At 47.6% G+C, this 18,886-nt stretch overlaps 3 protein-coding genes across 3 annotated transcripts; 1 reads left to right on the top strand and 2 right to left on the bottom strand.

Annotated features, from left to right (window-relative positions):
• The first annotated feature begins 4 nt into the window (after nucleotides 1-4).
• On the top strand, nucleotides 5-5,468 carry LOC133137337 (uncharacterized). The gene is made up of 2 exons (XM_061255554.1): nucleotides 5-3,322; nucleotides 3,874-5,468. Exons 1-2 carry the CDS (start codon nucleotides 3,320-3,322, stop codon nucleotides 4,768-4,770), a joined length of 900 nt encoding a protein of 299 aa, XP_061111538.1. The 5' UTR covers nucleotides 5-3,319; the 3' UTR covers nucleotides 4,771-5,468.
• A 1,607-nt stretch (nucleotides 5,469-7,075) lies between these two features.
• Nucleotides 7,076-12,044, bottom strand: mrpl9 (mitochondrial ribosomal protein L9). Its single transcript, XM_061255364.1, has 7 exons — nucleotides 11,745-12,044; nucleotides 11,146-11,305; nucleotides 10,241-10,365; nucleotides 9,791-9,841; nucleotides 8,535-8,636; nucleotides 8,267-8,350; nucleotides 7,076-8,005 (listed from the first exon to the last, which is right to left on the bottom strand). The coding sequence occupies exons 1-7, from the start codon at nucleotides 11,841-11,843 to the stop codon at nucleotides 7,850-7,852; spliced, it is 777 nt and encodes a 258-aa protein (XP_061111348.1). The 5' UTR covers nucleotides 11,844-12,044; the 3' UTR covers nucleotides 7,076-7,849.
• Nucleotides 12,045-15,585: 3,541 nt separating this feature from the next.
• LOC133137823 (leucine-rich repeat and immunoglobulin-like domain-containing nogo receptor-interacting protein 1) lies at nucleotides 15,586-18,288 on the bottom strand. The gene has a single exon (XM_061256192.1). The coding sequence runs from the start codon at nucleotides 18,286-18,288 to the stop codon at nucleotides 16,414-16,416; it is 1,875 nt and encodes a 624-aa protein (XP_061112176.1). The 3' UTR covers nucleotides 15,586-16,413.
• Between the last annotated feature and the right edge of the window lie 598 nt (nucleotides 18,289-18,886).

Here is an 18,886-nt window from a genome sequence, read left to right on the forward strand (position 1 = left end):
GGGGGGGGGGTTCACAGCATTCATCTTTTTTTTATTTGTTTTTGGCCAGTTTAGAGAGGTGATACTTAACGAGGGGCAACTCATTACCTGTCACCCCTGTTACCCCCCCCCTCTCCAAACAGCGTGTGACATTTCACTGCAGTACGTTTCTACTCGGTGTGTATGAGGGCTCTGTCGGGTGCTTGGTGAGAAAATAAAATACTGTCAGTGATCAGAAAAATAACAAAAACAGACTGTCATTTAAGTGGTGCTTCCCAGGTGACCTGAGGCGGGGTTGGGTGTTCAGGTCGTCTCAGAAAGGCCGCTGAACACCGGGTTTAAATTCGGTGAAAGGGTCTGTCACGTTGGTCTGGAGTTCAGGGGCGTGACGGGGGGTGTATTTTGGGCTAGGTTAGGTGAGGAGTCTTGACTGTTGTTTATTCCTTCCAAAACGTGAGAAAGCACACCTTATCCAGGCTGTCTGAACAGGTGTGTGTGGAGCGACCTCCAAACGTGAGTCAGCAGTAATGACGGGGGGGGGGGGCTCAGTCCCGCTTAAATTCCCGCTGAACTGAAATCCGGCACCTTCGCTGAAAAACGGAACCGTGTCCCAACTTCGCTGTTCATGAGTTGGATTTGAATTCCTGTCCTTGACAGTTGACGGACTTGGAACGGAACTGACTCCAGAACTTTTTTCTTCTGCTTCAGTGAGACCCGGACACTTCTTCAAACCCGTCTGGGCCTGTTTTGAGTTCTGCAGATGTCCCTCAGCCCACTGAACCAGAGCCCAGAGTGATGCCGGTCCTCCTGTGTGCGTACCGTCTGAAAAAAAAATGGCGCTGACATTTTGTGGTGTTCAGACGGGGACATTTGAAGTGACAGGCTTTTATCGACCGCTACTCCCGAGCCTCGTCAAGCCTGTGACTCACGGCTTCATTGCCTTTTAAAGCCTGGCGCCCCATTGGCTGTGTGGCTGTGACGTCACAGAAAGCCCGTGTTTCTCCCTTGGCGTTTGATCTTCAGGTGCGCGGCGCGTGTCGCCATGACGACGGTCTCGCCATGGCGACGCGTGTAACACCGTCTTCCAGCGCCACACGACACAGGCGACAATAGAGCATTCGGGAAGGATTCCAGTCGAGCAGCGGCCCATCTTTGGACTGTCTGTCACCTTAAGTGGCGGTTTGAGGTGCCGGTAGAGGTGAAGGTTTCCTCAGTAACGTGCATCTGTCCTTCAGAATGACATTTTTCTGTTTCTCAGGTCAGGCTTGATAACACAACCTTTGGTTTGACACCTTGCAGTTTCATCCAGCCTGTCTTTGGCACTGTGTTTATTTTTTGGACAGGGCACACAGTTTCCCCCCCCCCCCCCCCCCCCCCTCCTCATAAACGGATTAGTAGATATGGAATAACAGCATGCAGCATTTACGACATACAGTTTAGATTTAAATAAGCTTGAAATGTAGCCTCCTGTGCAATTCCTTGGAGAGTACTGTTCTGAAGAGGACTCCTGACCTGAATGTGTGTACTTTCCGTCGGTCTGATTTTGGGCTGAATGGTAATCAGGAAATGGTATCCGTAGGACGGGTCACGTGACCCACCCCTGCCCTATGTCGAGCGGCCAGTATATCATGTGACGTCTACCCCACCGCCCCCGCCCTGGAGCTGGAATGGTACGGCCGTGGAGTCACCGTAGTGCACCTTGTAGACGAGCCCCTGGAGACTTAGGCACCGGAGTCGGCTCTTCCCTTCATCATGTCTCCTCTCGTTCTGCCTCTGATCTGTAGACATCCGCAGCGGTCTGTTTATAGCGTCTCCACCGTATTAGTGTATAAATATAAGGGCTTCCCTGTTACGGAACATTCTGGTTTGGGTTTCACTCACCCGAGGCTGCGGATGACGTGGGTTTGATCCCAACTCCTGCTGGAGTCGTTTCCCCCCCTCCCCCTTCCGGCCTGGGATCGGCGTGGATTTTACGGAACGTCGACGGGCTCTTTGCGGGAGCGCTGCGTTCTCCGCTGGATCGTGCAGCGGAAAGCCGGTGAGGTTGGGAACGCGACGTTCCCGTCATCCGGAAGTCGGAATAGAGTGCCGTGGTTCACGGAGCGAGGCGGTTTCCGCTCGACCTGCTCCAGGTGGCCCGTCTCGGACGGGACGTCCCAAGCTAGCCCGCAGCCCTCACTCCACTCCATTTTTAACTTTGGGGGTCGGGTTTTTTTGGGGTGTCCCTCGCACTCAATCCCACCAGTCAAAGGACTAAAGAGAGAGAACCTTACCCATCCCCAGGACAGTAGCTCCCCCGTAGAGTGCAAACAAACATATTAACAAGAGTTTTATGAATTTAGGGTAGTGCAACTGGTTAAGTCTGCCAACTGTCGATGTATTGTTCTTAATAATCCTCTGTAAAAAAAAAAAAAAAAAAGTTTGATTAAGAGTTGAAATGGGTGACTTTAGCAACCTTCCTGATGCTGTAGCAAAATGAGCTGTTATTTCACCCTACCCTTTGTAATACACCTACCTGACGTGTTGAAATAAAAGTCCCTTGATATCACAGCGTGTTGTGTTGCATTAATGCTGAATCTTGGGGTTTCTCTGCTGTAGCTCCTCCCCCTGGCCTTGTTGGGAACTCGATCAAAGTCACACTCGACAAACTCTCTTTGATTTGCACAAGTGTCACATGGGCTCTCTTGTCCAATCACAGAAGGGAGGGCAGTGCTATGAAAGCTTTGATAATGCCGTCAGTTGAAACGTTTGAAATCATTTCACAACCACGTCCTATAATGTTTCTGTTATTGTGGTAAATAACTTTGTAAGCTGGGAAATAATATCTGTAGGTCCTGTCTCAACTGGAGGCAAATTCCAGAAACTGACCAACATTATGTACACTCGTTTTAGACATACGCACATTTTATGTTCAAGTGACGCTCCGATTCATTAACAAAAGTAGTGCCACCTGTTTGCCAACAGATGGCGCCATTGATGAAGTTAACAATACTGGCATCCAGAGAGGCGTCACAATACTTTTCACTGGAGTTCAGAGGATGAAGTGTATTTGAGGAGCTATTGATGAGATAAGGGTCATGAGACTTGCCTACTTGGTCTTGAACTTACATTGCACCCTTAAGCAAGCTAGTGTAGAATGCAAGTTTCCACGGAAACATCAATAGTAAAAAAAAAGAAAAAAGTCTAGAATGCCTTGTTGTATTGTTGTGTTGTGACCTCACAAGTGACTGGTGCTGTCAATGTTCTCTTTAAAAGGAAGTGACTGGGTTCTGTTTCAGAGAGTCTGCTTGTGTCTGTAGTCTGATATATGCGTCAACTGAAGACAAGTCTCCTGTTATAAATGGTAAGAAAAAGTGTATAAAATGGCCTGGTTTTATGCCATTCTACAATTGTTTTGATCTGTTCTTAAGAATGCTTGTATGAGACAATGAAAATTAAATTTTTCAAAGCAAGCTGAAAGTGTATTTGAAATTGGAATTGCACATTTAAGATGAATTGCACATTTAGCCATGAATTTTTCTAATTTATGTTCCATTTTATGGCATTATTTTGGATTCATGTGTAAAAGGGTTTAAGGCCCATCCACACCAAGAACTATAACTCTAACGATGTGAGCATCCACACTGCTGAACGATACCTTCTGTATATAGCCTCTTGGCTTCATCATCTGCCTTTTTAATGTGACGCCCTGTAAATTTGGATGGATTTTGTTCTTCATGCAGCTGGAAAAAATCATTCAAAGTAATCCCACCGATATATCATTTGTTACTGTCTTTGACGTTATAATTGTGTGAACAAAAAATGAATCGGGAGCCCACAACTCATAATATAATGGAAGTCTGTGTCCGCCAAGGTTTGTATTTAATGATGACCCCCCCCCGACCCCCTCCACAGGACACCCGGAACCTAAGCCCAGGTCCACCCATCCTGCTGCTGCACGGCGTTCCCCAGGGACCCCACCTGGGGCCCGTGACACGATCGGTGGCTGCCGGCAAGCCGCGCCCAGAGAGCAGGGCCCCAGGCCTGAAGAGGTGCAGGCCAAAGACCCGGCGATGCGACCGCTTCTCCGAGAAATACCGCCGGCTGATGGAGGCGATGGGCCGGAGCGAGGAGGAGGGTCTGGGCGCGGGCGGGGCCGGCCCCCGGGGGGGGGAGCGGGGCCAGGAGGGCCCCCAGAACAGCCCCCGCCACCCCGACAGCTACTCCGTCAAGTTCCGCACCCTGATGGAGGTCATGGGGCGGAGCGAGGAGAAGACGGCCACGCCCTGCGGCGGGAACGTCGCCGCGGCAACCCCCGCGACCGCCGAGGTGGAAGCCGCCAACGGGGGTCTGGGCGGGGCGGAGAGAGGGAGCGACGGCAGAGGCGAAAAGGAGGATCCCGCCCCTCTTCAGAACGAGGAACAGGAGGAGGAGGAAGAGCAGGACAACAGCGCGGAGCTGGACTGGATGGCCTCCATGGTCGATGCGCTGATTGACGGGGAGCTCCACCAATCGCAGGTTCAGGAGCCCGAGGGCGTCTGTCTAGCCCCGCCTACTGCACCACCCGTCACGGTCGTGGATGATGAACTTCCTGGACCAATCACAAGCGAGCGACAGTCCCCCGGCGCGTGGAGTGGAATCAGCGCGACCTCTGACCTGGACTTCTCCTTATTGGAGGACGTCCTGACGAGACAGCAGCTGACCAGTCCCCCTGTGTCTCTGGGGCAGTATTTGGACCTGGGTTTGGACCCCCTCGGTGACGTCTGTCTGTCTGAATGGCTGTTCCTCATAGACAATAACCACCAATTATGAAAACTTTTTTTATCCAAGGCATGAGATTTGTAGTAAAGAATCAAGGTAAAAGTTAGATTTCAGAAGAGAAAAAAAAAAAAAACCCTTTGGCATTATGTTAACGACTGAAAGTATCTCGATACACTTAAAATTAAATCAGTTTTTTTTTCTCCAAATGGATAGTAGCATTTACTGTCATTTCCTAAATATTTATTCTTTTGTATTACATCCAGAAAGGTTTGCTGTGAACATCTGTCGTTTGTCAACTGGCACGTTCTGTGAAACTGAAATATTTCTAAAAGTAGAAAAGGCTAATCAAGTAATTCCGAAGACATAAATATTCCTGAAAATACACCAAATTAATTTATGATGACAAATTAATATTTCATGCCTTCTCAGATCATTGTGAGGCACCAATCGTGAGGGCAAAGTGCTCTATTGCAGCAGAACTCAAATCTGGCCCTCAGGGTCAGTTGTACAGCTGGTTCTCTTCCACCTGATAGTCTGCAGTTCAGTAACGATATCACTGATTGGCCAGAGATTCCACTCACCTGGTGCGACAGGTTTAAAGCAGTCCCTGATTGGATGGGAGGAATCAGAACCGACTTTCTTCCTTTTAGTATTCTTTAGCTCCAGGACTTCCTGCTGTAACTGCTCTGTGCCTGTCTGTCATTCTCACTGCTTCTGTGACGTGTATCATTTTCCATAATGATGTATCATACACAGTGTATCATGCCTTCTGAACCGGAGAGATAAAGGAGCTGGCTCTACAATCAAATGCCTGGTGAGGGTTTTTATTACTTTTCCATGAGAAAAACAGCGGCATCATTGATCCACACCGATGGGACACACATCCACCTTTACATATCACCAGCTGCTTACAGGAAACACTGAAATCTGCAAGAGTTTTACCACACAAACCATGAAACTCGGGAGAGGGATGGTCGCACAATCTGAGACCGCACGTGTGCTTCATCTGCGGTGTCACCGGAAAAGCAGGGCTTCCATTGGGTCAGGCATCCAATGAGCAGTGTTCAAATATTGACAAGGATTTCTGATTGGCTACTTGCCGGCAGCACACTTGTCCAGTCTTTTTGGCACAAAAAGGTCAATATTTTAAAATGGGCAGTTTTTTTTTTTTTCTCAATACCCATTCATTAAACTAAAAAATGCTGTGTATAATTTCATTTTGTGGTGAATGCCATATGCAGCAAAAGTGCAAAGAAGATTGGTTGGCATTTATATAGCGCCTTTATCCAAAGCGCTGTACAATTGTTGCTTCTCATTCACCCATTCATGCACACACTCACACACCAACGGCGATTGGCTGCCATGCAAGGCAGATTAAAGGCAGATAAAAAGATTGCGTTTTATAGACAAAAAGCAGGCTTCGCGTTTAAGCCACAGAGAATTTTGAATAATAAACCGGCCAAGATGCACCTACCGTATTCAATCACCTGGTAAATGCCCCTGGTATGATTCATCAGCCATGACACACGCTGTGAATGCCCTTCAGAGTAGCTACACTCGACTTTCTCCACCGTAAGACATTACATTACATTACTTTATTGGCATTTGGCAGACGCTATTATCCAGAGCGACATACAATTGATTAGCAGGAGACAATCTTCCCCTGGAGCAATGCAGGGTTAAGGGCCTTGCTCAAGGGCCCAACGGCTGTGCGGATCTTATTGTGGCTACACCGGGATTAGAACCACCGACCTTGCGGGTCCCAGTCATTTACCTTAACCACTACGCTGGAGCGGGGACTTGCGTTAGACATTCTTACACGCGAGTTCACAGGGGGGAAACGAACATCTTTCCACAGAAGGGTCAGAGAACGTGAGCCCTTCAACGTTCAATCGTATAGGACACAGTGTTCAATCATACAGGACAGTGATCACTTACAGGCACCCCATTCGGATCTTTCCATAGGTCAGGGCCATATTCCCGTCATTTCATCTCCACGCGTGTGGACGGGAAGAAGCGGGTTGTATTCCCGCCTACACGGTACTCCGTTCCTGTCCATTGACTCCGGGAACATCGCGTGTGCCATTCCCCACAAGGTCTGCAGATACTAAAATAGAGTATTGTTGTACTCGGGGTATTCTAGCTGGCAACCGTGGTATGCTAGTCAGTAAGTTGATGTATTCTGCAAGGGTTCAAATAGTATCTGTGAGGTCACGCTAGGACCACAAATCGTACTGTCCTCTAGGGTCCTCATCGAACCTGTGTTCGATCTGCACTTCGTTGTACGTCACTCTGGATAAGAGCATCTACTAAATGCCTGTAATGTAATGTAATACTGAACAAGACAGAGAGATGCTGGGTTTTGAAAGTTTTTATTTTATTGGTCACAATCATACAGAATGCTGTAGCCACTCTCCCGACGACATTCAGAAGATTTCCTTCAGCTTTGACTTCCACAGACACACTTTAGAGATGTGTTGAGCACTTAGTCATGTTGAGAGACTGTTGGACAGATTCATACAACGTCTTTATTACCTTACAAAATGGCGGCTGCAGGTATGCGTCATTGCTTACGAGTAACGGGGGAAGAACTTCATGGACCATGCTGTCAATCACGGTCTTGATTAGCCAATCCGAGGACTCACTCCACAAACCGAAATGCGTTTGGTACAAACGTGTATTTTTGGGGGTTGGTGAAGCCTCTTTCTTTACCCCAGTCTCCCTGAGAGGGCAACCCCTTTGCACTGCCTGAGGGCAAAAACTAAGAAACTAACACAAAACACTGCCGCGTAGGGGCAACGTTATAACATTGACAAAACATTCCAGTAGCATAGTGAAAACATTCCATTTCAAATCAGTCTACTCAGGAATTTAATTGAAATTCAGTTCAATGATTTTTTCAGTCAACCACAGCAGGAAGCTAGAGCCCCTCCCCCACGGGCATGACGTAATGCGAGTCGGCGCCTATGACATCATAAAGAGTGGGGCGGGGGAGGGACTGGCAGGAGCAGTTCCGGACTGAGAGTGCTTTGGACGTGTTCTCCTCAGAGGCCAGTGGAAATGCTGCAGGTGAATGACACGAGGCTTTAAACGACAGGTTTGGGGTGCGGCTGGCGGTTGTGGGGGGGCGTTACGGGTCCTTTGCCGGCCGCTCTGACTCCGGCTGCGCGGACTCCTCGGGTTCAGGCTTCCCGTATAGCGCCTGCCACCTCTTGCGACTTCTCGTCCTGGGCTTCTCGAAGTTCACCACGGACATGGGAACGCGCACGGTGTCCAGCCTGTTCACCTGGGAAACGCATAACCGGCCAATGAGACGAGAGGCCCGCCGCGGCTCGGCCAATGGGCACGCGAGTCACCGCGTGGTTCGACCAACGAGGCGAGCTTCCCTCTGCGGCTGTCATGTGAACTCAAGCAAGGCTTTTGATTCGACATCAAGAGCCACTAGCAGACTAATATTACGGTGATGACTGTACAGTATTCCGTTCAAAAACTGACAGATAAAACTGTTAAACGGAACAAAAATGTACAAATATTTTGAATTACCTACCGTAACTTCACACCAGTACTCTCCCCATCGTGTGATTGGCTCCTCAGGAAGCTTCAGAGCATGGGGAGGGACAAACATTCCTAGCTGTTGGGCAAAAAGAAAGCGTTTGTGATGTCACAAGTGTCATGTTGCCCAGACCAGTGTCATAGTGTGCTGCCATAGCAACGGCCACCGGGCTATCGGAAAGACAACGTCATTTCATTTAATGAACGAAGTGCTGGAAGACTCCAAAGCTCTGCCATTTTACAGTATTTACAATATTATTTACCCTTCGCAGGAAACAGCGGCACACGATTTCTTTAGTCAGCTCGTATCGCACGTTGTTCCTCAAACCCACTTCCAGGTGACAGCTTTTCAGCAACTTCACTGTCTGAGGAACACACACACACGCACGCACACACACACACACACACACACACACACGTGAGAATACAATAAAAGGACCATGGAAACCCTTAACCCCTTCCCCGCCAATTATTTTATCATTTTCAGACAAATTTTTGAAATTATATTTAAAATAGTATTTTTTTATGCCGATTATGAAAAAGAACTTGGATTTCATTTATTTTATTTTATTTTTTCATTTTTTTACCATTTTTGTGGTTGAAATTTTATTTTGAAAATAGCCAAAAACGTGTTAACTGGTCTTCCCATAAACCGTATTTTTTTGCCATATTTTTTTCATATAATTTTATTACCAAAAGTAAAGGGGAATGAAAAACCTATTTTTTTGTTTTTTATTACGTATACTAGCAAAAATATAGCAGAAATTAAAATGATTTGCAAATATAAATGAATGAAATGACTTATGAATGAAATTTGGAATTATTTTATAGCACAAATTACCTTTATTTGTAAATATTCAGTCAGCAAATTTATGAATGGTATTATCTGTCATCAGACGTATCCAAGCTTCTAAGCGAAGGTTCATATTCACCATCTTCCCCTGAACTAAACATTTGGGGTGTAATTTGTTGAAAAAACAACGAATGAATGGCGCAAATCAAAAGAAATGCCGCTGAGAGCATTGACTACTGTAGGAAAACTACGAAACAGGTGCCCCTTGAAATGCCTGAGCGATAGCGAACACCTCTGCCAGACGTATGAGTCGACGAGTAGAGTAGAGTTTCATCCTTAGAGAGGCTCAACAACGCCCAGAATCGACAGATAAACTCGTCTGTAGCTAGTTTTTGAAGGTTATGTTTTAGACGTGTTTACTCGTCCGTGACTGAAAAAAACACATTGGGTAAAAACGTATATACTCGTCTCCGCTGGGGAAGGGTTTAAGGTATGTTCCACCACCTAACAAAATCATGTGTTTCTCTGGTGCAGTCCCCTTTAAGACAAAATGTGCATGTGTGTGTGAGAGAGAGAGAGAGAGAGAGAGAGAGAGAGAGGGTGAGGGTGAGGGTGAGGGGGAGAGAGAGAGAGAGAGAGAGAGAGAGAGAGAGAGAGAGAGTGAGAGAGTGTGTGTGTGTGTGTGTGTGTGTGTGTGTGTGTGTGTGTGTGTGATGTTGCTCTCACCAGCTCTCCTGTGCTAGTCTGCCTCCTCCCCTCCAGACTCCCCTCCAGCATCTGCCGTAAAATGAAACGGTTTTCAGGAGAAGCCAACACCAGCAGCAGCACATCTTAACAGCGGGAGTCAACGATGGACCGTGTGCATCACCTCCATTTGCTTATGCGCACCATTCTTCAGCCAAGAGGTTGAGCTAATGAGTGAAATCAGCTGACAGGACTTTTACTTTCTGACACGTAGAGTCCGTACAAGCTATGCATGCATACATGTATATTAATACTGTTCTCCAGGCAGGATTGCAGCATATTTTTAATTCTTCATCTCCTACCTGCATTTACGCCCTGCGTCGTACACGGAGATGAGCGTTCAGACTGTGTGGGTTCTCTTCTGGTGGCCATTTTGAAATAAAATGTGCAAGGAGACTTCAGAAGCAAATAACCAGAGGACTGTGGCCTCACCTTCCTCTCCTCCTCGAACATCTGCTTGTTTTCGGGCGAGGGGTACACCGCAAGGCCCTCTGCCAGGAGCTTGTTGCGTCCCACCGACTTCTTCACCATGACCGTGTCTCCCCTGCCCCCAAACTCTGAAACCAAGAGCCACGCTAAATTAACCCTTCCAAGAGCCACGGCAAATTATTATTCTTTTTTACTCCAAGTCAGAGTTCTAGAACTCCATCACTTTCAATTACCAGTGGTGATTGTGACATCAGCATTAGAGTTTTCAGTTAAGAACATTCTAATCACATTTATGACCTCCCACCTTAAAGGAAAAAAGAGCAACACATCCTAAATAAAGTTGATTTGTGTATATATTTATATTGTTCTCATTCCTCTTAATTGTATGAATATAATGGTATACCACATATCTTTTCCATTTATTTTTCAGATGTAACCTTGGTAAAACACTATGGGCTGGTTTCACAGAAACTGATTACGCCTAATCTTAAAACTAAATTTGATCCCCAGTGTAGCCACAATAAGATCCGCACAACTGTTGGGCCCTTGAGCAAGGCCCTTAACCCTGCATTGTTCCAGGGGAGGATTGTCTCCTGCTTAGTCTAATCAACTATAGTCGCTCTGGATAAGAATGCCATTAATGTACTGTAATATAATGATCGTTAGCCAAGTAGTTAATGTCACTGGCTGACCAGGTGTCCCAGGCCTAAATCAGTCCACGATTCGAGTGGAAGAATGAAAACCAGCAGTATGACTCGCCTCAGTAATAAACACCCAGCACAATCATACTAAAATACAAAACTGTTCCAGTTTATAACTGAACTTTAGGGTTTCTCCAATCCAGAATGCAGCTGAGGATGCAAAATATGAACTCTGTTGTCAAGTCTACCGCTAGATTACAGACTCACTGGGAACAGTCTGCGTCAGGATGAGCTCAAGCTTCTCCGGCGGACGGTGCTTGGTGTCCTCCACCAATTTGTAGATCCGATGCCGCCTAGGATGGAGACGTGGCGGCCTGCCTTCCTTTGCCAGCGGCACCTGCCACCATCGCTCAACGACGACCGTGTTCTGAGCGGAGAAAATGTTACAGATATAACCAATGATCACCGCTGCTTTCTGTACACAGCCAGCTACAATTAATTAGCCAATTAGTTCGACGAGCACGACAAAAAGAAGGAATCTGTAGCTTGATAGCTAGTCAGCAAGCTACCAATGAGATGTATCAAATTTGCACACGAAAGCTAGCTAATGTAAAACATTATCAAACAATATCTATCCTGGACAACACTTGCTAGTTTGCTAAATATATACATGCATGGCTCATATACACGGTCTCTGAATTCAATTACCAGAGATGCACCGGCAAACGGGCTAAGTAACTAGTAACTGTATTGTAGGGGAACGTACGAGTATCAGTTGTCCACCATTTCTGCATATCCACATATTTTCCATTTGTAAGCGCATATCCTTACAAATGCTTATTACATGCCACAAACGATTAACTTACCTTGCATGCAGTTTGTGAGAAGTTTTGAACAGGAGAAACCGTCACTTTATTGAACACCCGGACAAGACCTTCAAGGACGAAATGGCTCCGACACCACATGGTTAGTCGGTAAACAATACAGCAAAACACCCGTTTCACTATAAACACGGAATAAATGTGAAAATACAAATTTTCTTCAATTACGTGTGGTTATCATGATTTAGTTTAACTGTAAGTGTTGCGTAGCCTACTGATTCTTAACAGAAACTGAGCGACGAAAAAAGCATGACAGCGCGACGCCTTTTGAAAAAAGACCCCACAAAACAGGCGGCCATAGAGCCGCCTGATATTTTGGTTCCGAACTCGCTGGATATTATTACAATCATTTTACGCTGTATATTCACATCCAAGTAGCTTACTTGCAGTGGATCTAAGAGAAGAAGAAGAAGAATTGTGCAGCTTCCAGAAAGCAAAAACAGGCAAACAAATCTGACAAGATATTATTGCTTCTAGATTCTAAGCATTTGTGGAATTGTGTTTGAAGGGTTTATTATTTGGATTTAAATTTGGAATTCAACCTTTTTATTTATACTTTTAAAAGCAAGTTGGCATTTATTTATGTGCAGATGCAATTTGAGTGCTTATTGTTTTAAGATAAGCTGACTTTGAAGCACCTTTGTTGATCAATTTGAAATGACTCACACGGTATCTTTTAGCAGCTACTTGAGCTTAAATCGAGTGTAATAAAGTTTAGCCTTTTGTGTATATCTACTTTTGTAACATATGACTGTTCACACATCAGTTTGCTGAGTGAATCAGTCTGCCGTTTTTTATCAGGATAGAAGTGACTGAGAAGTTTATCCTAATTGGCTTTATGGCAAAATGGCGGCCCCCTGTGGACGGTTTTTCATAACCGAACCCTCTCACGGTTTCTTGGGACTGCACATCAGAAAGCTCAGGCTCACGAGAGGGGCAAATCGCATGCAGCAAAAACGCAGTAATATCCATCCAAAAGTATTTTCTTAAATCCAGAATACATCACAGGTGATAATATGATGAAACTATGATTTCTGTATGTATGTTGTTTATATTTATTTTTCGTTGTACAGCCTTGTTAGAAGTTAATGTGCTAACACATTATAGTATTTCGTGTTTTGTCAAATGAAAGCTGAATAGGAATTTCAATGGACAAATCTAATAATCAACCAGAGATATGAATGAGGGAATACAGTCTTCATCCACAAGGGAAGGGTTGGCTTTCATCCGGTTTTCATACAACTTTCATGTTGAAGAGTGGTGACTCTGTCTCTGTTCTGGAGATTTTCTTTCTTTCATAAGGACGATACGCGTAGACATGCGCGCATTTAGGGTTCTCGCACGCACGCACGCACGCACGCACAGCAATATCTGCTGATCCCTGGTTTTTTTGTGTTGTTTTGTTTTGTTTATCCCAGGCCATTCTCAGAGATTATAGATTAAATCTCAACTTTGACCTGCCACTCAGCAGAATTAAAGGCCGAATGGTACAGTACCGTAGACTAAACAGGAAGCAAGGAGTCACCGCGGAACACGGGTATGGCAGATTTCGGTTTAGTGAATTACCCTGACAGAAATACAGGCTTGGCCTTTTGTGCAGACGCACTTGTCAAGGAAAGCTTTTAACGCAACACACGTCACATATTTGTATCGGTGGAGGTTTTTAATCGCTCCATTAAAAAGCCTTGTTCAAAGGTACAATGGGCAAGTCATACCGGGATTTGAAGCTTCAGTCTTCCAGACCAAATTCCCCGTCTGCAACTCAGTAGGCTACTGTGATCCAATTCAGCCAGAGAAAGAATATTCACCAAAAATGTGTTTTATTGTGGGAGACACGTCGATTGCTCAGAAGGTTGTGGTTTATGTGAAAACAATATGCCGCGTTTGTGCATAAGACTCATGTATGCAGTCAGTTGTTCATAAAAGCATTGGTAGGACTACATTCACTCTGAAATAATAATGAAATGTAGGCCTACAATTGATGTACATTTTTTTTTAAAGAACACATCAAATGTACCCTGAAATTAGTAAGTAGGCCTAGTATTTTTTATTACACAATACGTATGTTTGCTACCAATAAGTACCTTTTTAAAAAGCAAATAAAGTACAAATTAACTATATATTTCTGGCTGTGTGTACAATTTATTTATGATTGCCATTTTCTGATGTACTTTAATAAAAGCTGCAACTGATAGAAACTGCAACTGCAACGCAAATCGTGAATTAAAATACAGGGAAATTGCAGCAGGTCGCGAGCAGGTCGTGTTCTGGTGCATTGTGGGAGATGGTGCCTATGGAAGCTGTCAGGAGAGTCTGAGGTGAAGAGTGTTGACGAGACGCGTGTGACCGGACGGCGAACCTCGGGAGTTGTTGTCTGGAATGACCCCGTCTTCGTGGCGGTAGCTGTCTATGGTACTGAACTTGGCAACACTAGGACACTGAGACATACGTAAACGTGATCTAATGATTATAGACTGTTTTCAAGACTGTTTTCGAGACCTACTCATGAAATAAGCGATTGGATTAAAATGGGAGGCAAAACAAATGCATAAAAAAATCATAAATCCCTCCCAGTTTTTCCATATCGAATGGATATTGTAATAAACGACCAATTACAACGACATTTTAGCACTGATTGCCAAGGTGACTGTCCTTGGTAAGCAAGGGGGCGCATTTTAAAGCCCTTTTCTGTGAGTGGAAACTACACGAAAACTCAGATGATGCACAATTGTTTTGATACCGTATTGGTCTAAGTCTAAATGATAGAATGTATCTCGTGGCATTAGAATTGGCCTGGACAAGGAGCAACGAAAACATTGACTAATCGAATCGATTTGTTAACGCCAATCAAATCGAAAAGTACAGGAGGCAGCTCCTCGTAAGGAAGAGACATCAACATTCAAAAAGCGCCCGGAAAAGATTTCCCACAGAGTTCCATTAACAAAAGAGGATTCGGCAAAGAGCGCGCCCAGGCCTTAATAACACACTCAACGCATTATATTATTATGCGGAAAGTCAGCCCAAGTGATTGGCATCGCGTCTCGAACTGTTTACAATCTGTCGCTAACTCCCTTTCCCTTCCGTCCGATTCTAATAATAGTTACATTCAACATGTCAGTAAACATACAAGCTGTCCTCTTTTTTCCCCTCTGTAATCTGCTATGTATAATGACAATTCCAATCTTCAAAATCAGACTAGGCAAAGCAAAACAGACGGGGAAAGAACAAACAACTTAACAACAGAGCCAGGAGTATCTGACAATGAAAATCGCGTTGTTAAAAAAGACGGTTTGCCATTTCCGCAGGGTGGCAGTGTGAAATCGTGTAATAAAATGTTAATATGAATAAATAAATAAATTTTTAAAAAGCTAAATATTTAAAAGCCCTCAGATTTTCGTGTTCCAAGCTCTGGGGGCCTGGGCTGGCGTTCAACGGATGATGTGAAGCGGGACTGTGATCCAGACAGGCCCGTATAGCGAGGGGGGTTGAAACGCTCACAGAGGTAATCCAAATGGGTTTAAATCCCTGGTCATACACGTGATTATAATTTTTTCTGGGTTATGCTGGCCGGCGAGAGAGAGGGAGAGAGAGATGGAAAGGTTGAACATTAGCTGATTTGACTAATGGCTGAGGAAGACAGTCTATTAACTTCACTTTCTTAACAAAAATAAATGATAGTGGCCTCAGGAACGCCCGAGCACGTGACATATGGGGGCGGTTGTGTTTTGTATTAAACCGACCGTAAAATATTATCACACTCGCGCGAAGTAGTCGGTCTCCGTAAGGACCTTATTCCGAAAAAGACCACAGAAAAACACAGCAAGGATGTAATACAAGCGTTTTTTATTTGTCCAAACGCAGGAGTTCTTCCACAAATGCTGTGGCAAAACAGAGAGAGGTGCACGATGTCATTTCCGTTAACCTGGTCTATGCATGTAGGAGTATATACCATTACAGTTCAATCGTATATACCCATTTATTTAATGATAGAAAATTGCTTCATGATAATCATCCTGATCAATTATCACATTTGTAATCGCTTGACATTTTTTTTACGTTGCCGTTTTTGCCAGTGGCGAATGCTTCTTTCAGTTATACACAGTAAGGCAATCACCTCATCTTTCACAAATGGCGGCTGGCAGGACTGTTTTTTTGCTGAAAGGCCATTTAATACCTTGATGTTCTATGTTGACCAAGCTGTATAAATGCATTGTATGTAAAAATAAATAAATACATAAAATAATGTAAAAAAAATCATAAATACAGTCGCTTTGTATAAGTGCATCTACGAAATGTCAAATATGGCAATATAATAGTGTACAAACCTCCAGTGTTGTGCAGCTGTGTGACTTACAATGTACACAGCGCCACAGTGAAATGTCCATGTAAAAAAACCCCAAGAGGCCGAGTTTATAACTCCCGAGAGCAGACAGCTCTGGTGACACAGCTCAGCAATAACAGGATCTCTCAATCTGTGCCACACACGTCAGTTGAGGAGCGTTCACCACCTACATCGCCGAACCGATTAACCAAGACTCCACCCTGTTGCTTGGGGGGGGGGGGGCCTCCTGGCTTTACTGCAGTAGCTTGGACCACATCACCAACCTGGGGGAGGGTATAGGCCCCCATCGCCCCCTTCCGCCCAATCGCGTTCTCAGATGAGCTTCATGGTGAACCTCCCGGTCTCGAAGCGGTCGCCCCCGTGCCGGGCTGCCCCGCCGCCCGCGGGGCGGGGCACGAAGTCGATGGTGGCCGTGTGCTTGAGCTGCCCTTTGCTCTGGCTCCAGAAGAACATGAAGACGAAGCAGATGACCACCGAGCTCAGGAAGGACAGGAAGCCCATCGTCACGGCGATCACCAGCGTCTTGGCGTCGAAGGGGAACGGCGGCGGCGCCAGGGAGCCGTTGCCGTGGGCGGGGGCGGGGTACCCCGCCGGCGGGGGAGGGGCCCAGCCCTCGGAGAAGAAGTGCGCGGTGCGGTTGCGGGACGCGGCGGACGAGGAGGAGAAGCCGCGCACGTGCAGGCCGACGGAGAAGCTCTGGTTGCCGGCGGCGTTGGAGGCCACGCACAGGTAGGTGCCGCTGTCCTGCACCTGGGCGTAGCGCACCTCCAGCGTCCCGTTGGGCAGCACCCGGATGCGCCCGGCCGGGGCGAGCGGGACCATCTGGGGGGTCAGCCAGGAGATGTCGGGGACGGGGTCCCCATCGGCCTTGCAGGAGAACAGCACCGTGTGGCCCTCCTCCACCCTCACCTCCTGGGGCTTGCGGTTGAGGATCCGCGCCGGCCTGCAGGTGAAGAGGCCCGGGAGCTCGGCCTCGGAGAAGCCGCGGAACTCGCGCCCCTGCGCCCGGACGGGGGTGTGGCAGGCGGGCGGGCGCCCGTCGAAGTCCAGGCGGACCCGGCGACGGACCACCCACAGCAGGCGGCAGTCGCACGCCAGCGGGTTCCTGTCCAGCCTCAGGACGTCCAGGTTGCCCACCGAGTGGAAGGCGCCCTCCTCCAGGGTGGCCAGCCGGTTGGACGAGACGTTGAGGAGCCGGAAGTGGGCCAGGCCCCGGAAGGCCCCGGGCTCCACCCGCAGGAGCCCCGTCCCCACCAGGTGCAGCTCCTGCAGCCGGAGGAGGTCCCCCAGCAGGTGGGCCCGCACGGCGGAGATGGGGTTGTGGGAGAGGTCCAGGTACCGCAGGTAGACCAGGTGGTGTACGGGCGCGTAGGGGACCGAGGTGAGGTTGCAGCCGGTGATGGTGAGGGAGGTGAGGTTGAGCCCGAGCAAGCTGTTGGGGGCCAGGGTGTCCAGCGAGGTGCACTGGGCTACGGTCAGCTCCCGCAGGCGCGCCAGCCTCCGGAACGAGTTGTTGGGCAGGGAGCTGAGGCTCAGCCTGCGGAAGCGGAGCCAGGAGAGGCCCTGCAGCTGGGACAGCGCCTCCGTGGGGACGGAGGTCAGATTGCAGCGGTCCAGGTTGAGCTCGGTGAGGGCGGGCAGGCCCACGAACGCCCGGGGCGAGATGAAGACCAGGTCGTTCTCCCCGGCCTCCAGCCTCCGCAGGCTGCCCAGCTCCCGGAAGGTGAAATCCAGGAAGACCAGGATCTCGTTCTGGGACAGGTCCAGCAGCCGGAGGCCGGGCAGGCCCGAGAACACCCCGACGGGGATGATTTTGAGGCGGTTGCCCCTCAGGTGGAGGGTCTGGAGGCTCAGAAGGCCCTGGAAGGCCTCCACCTCCAGCACGGACAGGACGTTGTGGCTGAGGTCCAGCTCCCGGAGCACGGACAGGCCGGCGAACTGCCGCCGGGACAGGGACTTGAGCCGGTTTCGGGAGAGGTCGAGCCGCAGGGCGTCGCGGGGGAAGCCCTCGGGGGCGGAGGAGAGGTGCCGGGCGGAGCAGTTCACCTCCAGACGCTCCTGCTGGCAGTCACAGCGCTGGGGGCAGGGCCAGGGGGAGGAGCTGGCCAGGGAGCCGCCCGTGGACACGCCCACCCAGAGGAGCAGGGTGCTCCACGCCCCCCATCGGACGACGGCCTCCACAAACATCACGGGTCCCGCCTGCACGGGGGGGGCAAAACAAGCGCATGAAATACCCAAAGTCATAAATCCGCCCCCGGTTTTTCATATCGAATGGATATTATAATGAACGACCAATTACAACGGCATTTTAGCACTGATTGCTAAAGCGACTGTCCTTGATAAGCAAGCGGGCGCATTTTAAAGCCTTTTTCTGCCTTTTCTGTGAGTGGAAACTATACAAAAACTCAGACGATGCACAATTGTTATTATATATTATGTAATTTAGACTTAGACTCGCACAATATCTTGTGGCATTAGAATTGGCCTTGACAAGAAGCAATAACATTGACTAATCGATTTGGGGGGGGGGATCATTAGTTAACGCCGATAATGTTCAACCTTTCTGTCGGTCTCTCTCTCTCTCTCTCGCTCTCTCTCTCGCACAACAGTTGTGATAGATAGGGAGAGAGGGAGAGGTTATGTGTAAGAGACAGAGAAGAGAGAGAGTAACACTGAGAAAGAGAACAGAGGAAAGAGAGAAATCGAGAGAGGAAGAGTAAAATAGATAAACAGAGGAAGAGAGGAATGGAGACAGACAGACAGACAGCGAAAAACCAGGCAGCAG

The sequence above is a fragment of the Conger conger genome, chromosome 9 (assembly GCF_963514075.1).
Source record: "Conger conger chromosome 9, fConCon1.1, whole genome shotgun sequence".
Taxonomy (NCBI): Eukaryota; Metazoa; Chordata; class Actinopteri; order Anguilliformes; family Congridae; genus Conger; species Conger conger.